An 11056-nucleotide genomic window follows, 5' to 3' on the forward strand; every position below is an offset into this window, starting at 1 on the left:
TAGGCCGGTACCTCCGAACGTAGTCTATTTGGGAGGTCTACATTTGAGGAAAGAAAAGCCCCTTCCGAAGGTTAGTGAGACTGTTATTGACGTGACAACGTCTTAAATTAGGTTGCGGCTCGGAGACACTCTTGAAAAAGTGTAACGCCCGGTAACGTTACGATGAGTCACCGAACTATGATCGGTCCGCCGCGCGCGCAGCACTAGAGAATTAGGCGCATTGAATCGGCGCGTGATTGTGTCTCTGTCTCTGTCTTTCTCGAGCGTTCTTGGCGTAATATTCATATAAATAAATATTCTACCGAGAAAAAGACGTTGTCACGTAAAATCTTCGCCCGTAAAACTGACTTTACAGGCAACCATTTTTTTTCTACAGCCTTTAAGCCTACAGGGCTTTTTTCAATGAAATCATAGGTTTTTTACTAAATAAAGTAAATTGACCATTTGGAGAACGAAGAGTTAGGAAGTATTGGGAAGGCGGGAGTGTTTTTTATATCTATTTACGTACTATATCCTACTAATATTATAAACTTGAAACTTCATAAGCATGAATGGATGTTTGTGACTCTTTCACATAAAACTACTGAATGTATCTTAATTAAATTTTACAATAATATATATATATATATATATATATATATTATACATCAGAATGAGCTATATGAATTTGTCCGCCGGTGAAACCAAATGGCTCAGCGAATATCATAAATGCGAAAGTTGGATGTGTATGTGTATGTTTGTTACCCTTTCACGCAAAAACTACTAAACCGATCGTAATCGACGTAATGTTTGTATATAAATTAAGTCATTAAGTTTGTTACGCTTTTGCGTTATTAAATATTAGATGATCACTAGTAACATCGTTATCATAAATGCTAGTCTATTACGAAACGTCTATTTTATAATTAAACGTGTTTTTATTATTGCATGTTCCATTCCAGGATCTGAAAGCCAAGCTGGATTCAGCAAGCAATGGGGTGATTTACATGAGTTTTGGCAGCACGATCAGCTCCTCGATGTTCAACATGGAGAAGCTAAATATATTTCTACGAGTGGTGTCCAAACTGCCATATACGATACTTTGGAAATGGGACGCGGATGTAGAAAACGTGCCTGATAACGTTGTGCTGGCGAAGTGGTTCCCGCAGCGCGATCTTCTTAGTGAGTAGTTTAGTAGTCATTTATTTTTCCAATATTTTCAATGTTCAGATTTGACCCTTCTACAGATTTATTATATAGATAAGTGAAGCAGAAATTAGATAATACATAGATATAGCAAATATATAGATGTAATAAGATATAATATAGATAAAAAAGAAAAAAAATGTATATATGTGTATGTGAGTATATATATAATAGTCATTAGTTTTCATTACATTTCTTTTAAGTATGACATTTCGGTACATATTTGATTTACATACAACCTATATTACATTCTGAACAACTAAACATAGATTTCGCACAAATGACAAATGAAAACAAACCCAAAATGAAAAAATACTGTTGATTGTAGAACCTTCTTCGTTTCAGAACACCCGTCCATCAAGCTTTTCATCACGCAAGGAGGGCTCCAGTCAACCGACGAAGCCATCGACGCTGCGGTCCCACTTGTTGGCGTACCGATACTCTGGGACCAGTGGATGAACGTAGACAAGATTGCCGAGTTGGGCATCGGAGTCATGTGTAGTATACATGACGTCACAGAGGAGAGCTTCAGAGCGGCGATAGATACCGTTCTTACGGATAAGAGGTAAATGATGACCACTTAGAAGTGCCATGACGCATTCTGAGATATAACTGTCTGGCCATATCATTACAGAAAACTATTTACAACGTGTTTTGTGTTGTTTTTCGGTCCTTGAGCGTCATAATGGAAAAAGATACTCAACAGGCAAAGTCAAATATTAATTTATTTAAATAACGTCCTGAAGACAACGGGAATTGATTTTGTATTATATAGTTAAAAAGTTGAACTTTTATTATTTCTTATTCGGCGTACCTAAAAATGACGGAACTTTCTCTATTTAAATAAGTCGTTCTTTTCGCTTATTTTATTAGCTTATTTCTATTTATTACAGATACAAAGAAAACATAGAGAACCTAAGAAATGTCATTCGTGATCAACCACAGACACCGCTAGAACGCGCCGTGTGGTGGTCGGAATACGTCATACGCCATAATGGCGCGAAATATTTAAGATCTCCCGCCTTTGACATGCCAGTCCAAGAGTATTATGAAATTAAGCTTATATTATCTATAATTTTAGTTTGTGCACTCGTTTTAGGAATAATTTGTAAGCTGTGTATTAAATTGATATCAATTTTCAAACGGAAAACCAAGCTAGAGTGATTAAATGTGTTCCTATTAAACTTTCTTGTTATTCATTCACCATTATGTATTAGAGTCAGTTATTGCAGTCGTAATTTATAGAATAAAGAAGAATTTGATTTCTCTTTTTCATGCATTTTAGTTGTACATATTTTAATTATTTTGTTTTTAATGTAGTTAGGTACTTGTTATTATTTACGCATCAATTCGCATTCTCTATTAATGTTGTTTCCGATAACTTTATACCATTCTGATTAATTGTATCTACGCTGACAACTAACCTTTAAATGGTTATAAGGTTATTTATATCAATTACTTACTTCACCCAAGTATTGGTTGATAATACAAATTTAATATGTATATTATAAGGAGATAATTACCTCTTTGTGTGAGGAATAAGCAAAAGGTTTGTTCGATCACGTGTGGAGACATAAAAAAGATATAAATATAATATAACCTCTTTCGTTTTAGTAAACGTCAATAAACTCGTTTTAATATGGAAGGCTGATAACCTTCGTCTCTGTATAGAAAAAAGATATGGGTTGACATTTGAATTTTTTTCCTCCATAGTGGCAATAAGTTTCAACTATTTGCGACTTCTGAATAGACTCCATCAAAAAACCTACCCCAAAACCGAAATCTGGAGAGGCCCGGTCAAGTCTTAGTATGTGAATGCCACCATTATCATTGTCACAGACAATATAATATTCAGTGCTTCTATAAGAAGTGCGTCTAATTGAATAAATATAATAATAAAATAATATATATAATAGTTTGAGTCTTTATTGCAAAGATACGAAATGATCTAATTTCTTTATGGAAGCTGTGAATCAAATGCCAAATGAACTTCAGTAATAAGTTCCAATAATAATTATTAGGTTATGTATTATTATATTCAACTATCGAGTAAAATATAACAATCAATAACTATTTAATTGTAATATTGTTATTTATAGAAATAAAGGAATCATTTATTTCAACACCACGCTATCACATATTTATATAACCACTAGCTGCGCCCCGCGGTTTCACCCGCGTAAGTCCGTATCCCGTAGGAATATCGGGATAAAAAATAGATGTTGGCCGATTCTCAGACCTACCCAATATGCTTACCAAATTTCAGAGGAATCGGTCAAGCCGTTTCGGAGGAGTATGGCAACGAAAACTGTGACACGAGAATTTTATATATATAGATATACTTTTTGAATAAATTTTGTCACGTTTATTCAAATACATTTATCTTTTAATTACAATTTATCTTTATCGGTGTAATTGAACTTAGTTATTTAAGGGATGCCTTAATACATTTTAAACAGTGTGATTTCTCTGAGCGTGTTTTTTTATTCCTGAGTTTGCATATTTAACGTATTTTTTAATCTCTATAGGAATAATTTGCAAAAAACCATGCCATATAGAATGACATCACTAACAAAAAAAATTAATACGAATACCTGTCTAAGACGGATGTTTGTTTTCTTTAGACAATCGATCTGAAATACGTATGTACGTAGTGTTGGAGAATTCTTAAGTTGCATTGTCATAAATAGTTGACAAAACAAGGGAGGGACGAGCGATATTAGCACAGTCATAGCGAATTGCTATATATTATTAAATTGCAAGTCACTATACGCAGAGATTTTACCGTTCCATTGTAGTAATATCATTATCTTTTGTAAAACTATTTATATACGTGTGATTGAAGTATTTACTAATATGCTTATCCTAGATTAACATGTTTGAAACTATGATTGTATTTAATTAAATTCTACAAACTGTCCAAAATCTGAAAGAGCCAATTTATAAGTAAACATTGAGAAAAATAAATAAAAAACAATCGGTATAGCGCGCCCCTTAAGTTTTATATGCAAATTTAAATAATTGCACTATGATACAAGTAATTAAAATGGCGTATAAATGTCTAATTAAATATTTCCAAGTTTAACAATGTTGTTTTACGTCTTCTTACTAGCACCTGTCATTTGTGATGGCGCGAAAATCTTGGGTGTGTTCCCTGCACCCTGCCATAGCCACCAAGCGGTCTTTCGCGCTCTTACCTTGGAACTGGTGAGACGAGGCCATGACGTCACTGTCATCACGCCCTTTCCAGCGTACCCCAATACAACGATACCGAACTTAACAGAGATCAGCATTGCCAACACAATAAGCAAAGTCATAAACAAAGATATCGGTAGAATGGTACGTACCTCGAAGGACGATGTGTCCTTACACCAAGTTAGTCTAATAACAGTATACCGGATCTTTGAAGGATTGTTCGAGAACGAATTGAAAGACTTCGTCAAGAGAAAAGAAAGATATGACGTCATCTTTGGTGAAATGTGCGCAAGGATGGCGTTGATATTCTCTCACATCTTCAAAGCACCGCTCATACAGATCAGCTCTCTGGGTGGTTTCTTTGACACATTCCACAGGGTGGGAGGTCTGGATCACCCATTTATATATCCCACGGGTGTTGGCGAGAAGTTTTCCAATTTAACAATGCTTGATAAGATCTGGATACTATACAATAGATACCGAACGTTTGAAATCACGCGGGAGTCGGAATTGAAGGACGATAAACTAGTCAGAAAACATTTGGGGCCTGATTTTCCGAGCTCAAGACAATTGCGGCAGAACGTCGTCATGATGTTTATAAATATGCATCATCTGTGGGACGGCAATAGACCAGTACCACCGAATGTGATATATCTAGGAGGCCTGCATTTACAGCCGCAGAAGGAACTGCCAAACGTGAGTATTTCGTGCCATTTTATAAAACACTAAAGAATGAAGATATAACGGCAATTATTAAAATAGAAACATATGAAGATCGCGCTTTAACAAAAGCTAATATAAATTCTTTGGACGCCATTTTGAATTGTGTGAAAAACGTGACTTAAACATATAACCTGACAATAGCCTGACACTGTGAAGAAAGTTTTCACGTATTTACATAACCCAGTTAAATTAATATAACCTAACGCTTCTTAATACCTGGGGATTACCATGACGTCTTAAAGCAGTACCAATTCCAGTTAGGGAAAGTGATGGCGGATCATACAGTCTGTCATTTTTCCACGCTGAATTTAGTACTACTTCAAGACGATCTGTAAATCCTAGGTTATAGAAAAAAATTATTTGTGCTGTCTGCTTTGAGGCCACAAATCAACAATGTCAAAATATTTTTTTTTTAATTTGATGGCTTGTCCCTGTCTTTCCATATGTTCAGACCAATTTCGAGAACCGCTGCAATTATTCCAATTAAACTAGTATCTCATGAAACGTGGCTGAAATATCGTGCATATATTATATGTATAAGACCATACATATAATACATGTATATAAGACCTTACTTCATAGGATCATTTCTATAGTAAGCTCTTCACGAGAACTCTTACATTATGTAGGATCAAATAAATATTTTGCTTTGGCAGAGTGGGGGGGAGGGGGGTGTTACCATGACGTCAGATAAATTAATAAGTACAGAATGGAAAAATTACAGAGACAATTTATCGGTAATTAGCTCCGACACTTCTGAACACATAATTTAATAGAACAGATCACCATAAAGGATGTAGGAAAATTACTTCTAATAGTTTCATCAAATAATTATATGCTATTTTAGGATTACTGTTTGCTTACCTAATTACAACACAATCGACCTCGAAAACGGGTGCCGAGTAGTGAATAAATTTATACGTAGTTTGTTTTACCATCCTTAATGTCTTCACAATGAATTCACAAAACCAGAATGCCTCACTGAATTCAGCAACCAAAGAAAAGATTACGAGTAGTTAAAATAATGAATAAACGCACTTAGTGACAACGTGAAAACTCGTTCGGATTCAGCTGTAAAGCGAATATTTCAGGATCTACAGGCAGAATTGGATAAATCTCCCAATGCAATATACATGAGTTTCGGGAGCACAATACGCCCTTCCCTATTCGACCAAGAAAAGCTGAAAATATTCCTGGACGTCCTGTCATCGCTGCCCTACACGATCTTCTTCAAATGGGACGCTGATATAAAAGTGGCGGACAATATTATTGTGCGAAAGTGGTACCCGCAAGCTGACTTACTTAGTGAGTTACTTTATTTGCTAATATGTGTACTGTTGGAACTCAAATTTTCACATGATATTTATTTATTTGTTTATTTAATATGGTCATCCAACACCTGTTACATTATAACTTATACATAGGATACATAGATTTAACAAATAAAAATAAATGTGACAGATAATTATAGGATAACACAACATGTAAATTTGCGTCAAGTTACAAGTTTTAAATATTGTTATATACATAAATTACAGACATGGTTTTAAATATTCACGGATTTTGTGACAATTATCGAAAAATATATTTATACCATTAGCATGCTCATTGATCAGTTTACTCAATCTACAAATGGGAGACTGATGACGGGAACCATATGTGTCTAGATATAGTTGCATGAACACAATACACCCGATCCAGTTAAGATCAGTGTCATCCATCCTGGTCATATTGTGGCCATATGCGTTTTTAAGAGAGGGGTTAGGGTTATGGGAGTTTAGGGAAATTCGATAAGATATTAAAATTCCAAATATTCTACGTCTCGATAAAATCGGAACTTTTAATGCATTTAATTTTCATAACTAATATTTTTCTCATAAATGTAAGGGTTTTTTATACTTTTATTTATCATTTTACTTTCATAAACTCGACCTATAACTATACAATTTTCTTATTAAATAACATTTAAATATGACTCATTTGTCTTTATAAAAAAAGCCTCAGTTTGGCGGCATAAACATTCCAACAAGGCTTAAGCCCCCCTTTTCACCTTTTGACTGATCTTAACGCATTAAAATGTCATGTAAACACATTACTGATCTGTTAAAATGCGATAATTACTGATAGATTATTTGTGTTCAAATAGTGAGAGCATTTACGCGATTCGAAGACTATTATAATCTCCCTGCACTATTTGAATAAGGTTTTCTAAGTCTCAGACACGTGTATGATAGGTAGCGACTGTTTTCTTTACTGTTTGTTATTATTATAATAGCGTCATATATAAAGTTTACTCTATTGACGAGAATACCTTATTAAATAACGGTAACTTGATCCGTTTTCTAATATTTGCTCTGCTTCTACATAAATATTACAATTAATAAAGATTTGAGTTTTCATAAATATTTATAGACGATCGTCCCAGCTCCGCTCGGATATCAAGATTGTTGTTTTATCCCAAGGCAAAGCATTTAATCGGGATAAAAAGTATCCTATCACCCAAGTCAGCTCATACCCTGTCTGTATACAGTAATCGAATTTCTTCTACTCTTTCGGTTTTATGTGCCTTAGGGGCACCCCGCGCCATCTATTGAGATGATTAAGAACCATCACAACCAATTTACATACACCAACTAACCAGATTACAATATTGTGTCGATGGAACGCGGCCTTTGTTAAATTTAAAATTATATAATAATATTTTCAATACAATTTAACAAAGGGAATTACTGTGGCGGGATCACGGGTGGCCGAGAGGCTAGGCGTTGCTACCTACGGTTTGGCAAAAAACTCGGAATCGAATCCCGCCTGGTGATCAAATTTTATTCTATTCTTTCAAAATTTCTCATTTATAAAGCATTTCAATGCTATGAAACTAAATATTAAGCCATACATCTAATCAGTTACTCCCAAAACTTTTATTTCAATTGCAATTATATTTCAGAGCATCCCAATATAAAACTTTTCATAACACAAGCTGGCCTTCAATCGATAGATGAAGCTATAGACGCGGAGGTACCGATGCTAGGAATACCTATATTTTGGGACCAGTGGTACAATGCACATAAAATTGTAGAACTGAAGTTAGGTACCATGTGCAATATCAGGACAGTTGATAAAGAAGATTTTAAACAAGCACTGGACGAGGTGCTTTCTAATAAGAGGTGAGAAATGATAATATGTTTATTTGGATTCAAAATTTATTTAGTCGTATGGTTGGTTGGAGCTTTAGGTTGTTAATTGTTATAGAAGATTTCACAGACATCATCCATGATATAAAACAGCCTATAGCCTTTTAAAATATGTAAATTGACTATGGTCACAAAAAATGTTCTTCAGATTAGCGCTTTCAAACGAACAACTACTTCAGCTTCATATCATTACATATATATGTGGGACATATGACTTTTTTAATTTGTAGTTTTACCCGAACGAGTGAGGAAAGTTTGATTGTTGTTTCTATAGTAAATTGTTTCTAATTTGCATGTTTGATAAAATTGCAATTAATTTATTAATTAAAGTTTATAAATTAAACTATGAAAGCTTATTTTTTACTCTATAATATATAGTTATATATTATAATCATGACTGAGGAAGGAAAACTGGTTGGTATCATGCCTTTTGTAATAAATACAAACGGATAAAATTATGAAACTCTTAATTTGTTTCAGATATCGTGAAAATGTTAAAAAATATAAAGAAACCATTCACGACCAACCACAGACACCGCTAGAACGCGCCGTGTGGTGGACTGAATACGTCATACGTCACAAAGGCGCGAATCATTTAAGAACTCCCGCCTTCGAAATGAGTCTCACAGATTATTACGAAATTAAGTTTATATTATCTGTGCTAGCTATCATTGTAGTAATATTTTTAATGCTTATGATATTTTTGTCTTTTTGTTTTAAATTGTTGAAGCATTTAAACATTTTTGGGAAAATTAAACTTGAGTGAATAACTCGTGTAAGTTTGGCCAAAATGGATCAATTTATAAATCCTTATATTTAAGCTATCGTTTAAGATGTCATTTATTAATTAATAGTTTTAAGTTTAATTAATGTCATTACCAATATTAAACTTGCAAGTATATAAAATATTAATTTATAGTGTTGTCTTAATTAAGAACTAGCTGTTCGCCCCGGCTTCGCACGTAGTTCATATATAGCCTTTCACTGAGTGAAGTTTATTGGTTTTATTAGTGAAATAATTTTTCAAATCGGTCCAGTGGTTTTTGCGTGAAAACATTACAAAGCTACATAAATACAAAAGAATCCTATATATAATATTAGTTAAAAAACCGTCAATAACAATTTCATAAAAAAGTAAAAAAAAAATGACATCTGTAATGTTAAACAGGGATGACTATAGACCTTGCTTATGTGTACTTTAAGGTTTATACCAATTATTGTCGCGCTTCGCTTAATTTTCTCTTTCATTCATGAGCAGATTATATCTCACTCGCTCACCTAACAACACAGGAAGGTGATTAACCAGAAATAACTAAAAAAAAATTAACATAACATAGTGTAATTTACTGGGCGCGTGTGCGACTGCAAGTCGGGCAATTACCAGACTTTTGTATTGTTATTCTGGAGCGTATACAACGTATCCATTAACTTTAAAAACATCAGAGGTTTAATTTTTAGTTTTATAGCATTGAAATGCTTTATAAATGAGAAATTTTGAAAGAATAGAAAAAATTTGATCACGAGGCAGGATTCGAACCTGCGTATCTTGCCTAACCGTAGCAACGCCTAGCCTCTCGGCCACCCGTGATCCTGCCACAGTAATCAAATTCATTCTACTCTTTCGGTTTCATGTGCCTAAGGGCTTGCTACGGTTAGGCAAGATACGCAGGTTCGAATCCTGCCTCGTGATCAAATTTTTTCTATTCTTTCAAAATTTCTCAACATCAGAGGTGTTTAATATTTGTGGTTACTGAATCATAGCATATTAAATTACTATTAAGCTTTTTTCAATAGATGGAGATAGCTCAAAGTTAATGAGTGAGATTTTTTACGCAATTTCGGTTTTATATTATTTCGAACATGCTTGAAATATATAAATTCTAGAACTGTAGAATAGCATGATATAAATCTAAAATAAAATAGAAAAAAATAGATTCATATTATCATTTTTCAGTTCTGAACCAATACATGTTGTCGACCGCAGAATCTTTATGTTTTTCATAACCAGAAATCGACACAAATTCCGTTTTCATATATAAGTATAAACTCGAAAAGCTTATCTTACCTCTGGCAGCGGTTGAACAGTGGCACCGGTGTGGAATCCAGCGATGTCCACAACGTTGGGTGGTAGACTCTTTCCTGGTGCGAAGGTGGGGTGAGAATTCGAGAATAATATAGATACGTTGGTGTATGCTTCTTCGAAGGGAGGCAGGGCAATGCCTCTGGCGCTGGCCAGCGGACCGAAATGCTTTTTGTACGATTCTTCTTGGATTGGGAAGAACTTCCTAAAAAGCAAACAAAATAATACTTTATAGTGCACCAAAAGAGAGATAACAGAAAATATATATACATGTACACACATAAGAACGCAACAGTCTTGTCGCTTAGCATCGGTCACTTCCAGGCAACCTGGTTATCAAGTAAGAGCAGAGCAAGAGTTGCCATTATACAAAAACTTTACAACAACAACGTTATATAAAATACATTCGTACAGTAGATACACATATATATATATATTATGCTAGCAGTCCGCCCCGGCTTCGCCCGTGGTGTATATTATACTCTACTAGCTGCAGCCCGCGGTTTCACCCGCGTAAGTCCGTATCCCGTAGAAATATCGGGATAAAAAGTTGCCTATGTGTTATTCCAATTGTCCAGCTATCTACGTACCAAATTTCATTGCTATCGATTCAGTAGTTTTTGCGTGAAAGAGCAACAAACACACACACATCCTTACAAACTTTCGCATTTATAATATTAGT

The 11056-nt window shown here is 34.4% G+C and overlaps 2 protein-coding genes and 1 non-coding gene across 3 annotated transcripts in view; 2 read left to right on the plus strand and 1 right to left on the minus strand.

Annotated features, from left to right (window-relative positions):
* Positions 1-11056, minus strand: part of LOC119838889 (UDP-glucosyltransferase 2-like) — a 20476-nt gene that overhangs the window by 4893 nt on the left and 4527 nt on the right. Inside the window, exon 4 of the mRNA XM_038365033.1 lies at positions 10360-10579. Within this exon, the coding sequence (XP_038220961.1) occupies positions 10360-10579 (220 nt within the window). The remainder of the gene's footprint in view (positions 1-10359; positions 10580-11056) is intronic.
* Positions 10-2363, plus strand: LOC119838923 (UDP-glycosyltransferase UGT5-like). Its single transcript, XM_038365065.1, has 4 exons — positions 10-70; positions 942-1161; positions 1531-1750; positions 2079-2363. The coding sequence occupies exons 2-4, from the start codon at positions 987-989 to the stop codon at positions 2347-2349; spliced, it is 666 nt and encodes a 221-aa protein (XP_038220993.1). The 5' UTR covers positions 10-70; positions 942-986; the 3' UTR covers positions 2350-2363.
* On the plus strand, positions 5669-5745 carry LOC119838984. Its single transcript, XR_005288228.1, has one exon. It is a non-coding gene; the product is annotated as a small nucleolar RNA U3 (small nucleolar RNA).

The sequence above is a fragment of the Zerene cesonia genome, unplaced genomic scaffold (genome assembly GCF_012273895.1).
Source record: "Zerene cesonia ecotype Mississippi unplaced genomic scaffold, Zerene_cesonia_1.1 Zces_u006, whole genome shotgun sequence".
Classification (NCBI taxonomy): domain Eukaryota; kingdom Metazoa; phylum Arthropoda; class Insecta; order Lepidoptera; family Pieridae; genus Zerene; species Zerene cesonia.

Bases quoted from the DNA above. Each gene is read 5' to 3' on its own strand.
- LOC119838923 (XM_038365065.1), top strand. From the start codon at position 987: ATGAGTTTTGGCAGCACGATCAGCTCCTCGATGTTCAACATGGAGAAG. The intron at 1,162-1,530 runs GTGAGTAGTTTA...TCTTCGTTTCAG, and splicing joins CCCGCAGCGCGATCTTCTTA to AACACCCGTCCATCAAGCTT. The intron at 1,751-2,078 runs GTAAATGATGAC...TATTTATTACAG, and splicing joins ACCGTTCTTACGGATAAGAG to ATACAAAGAAAACATAGAGA.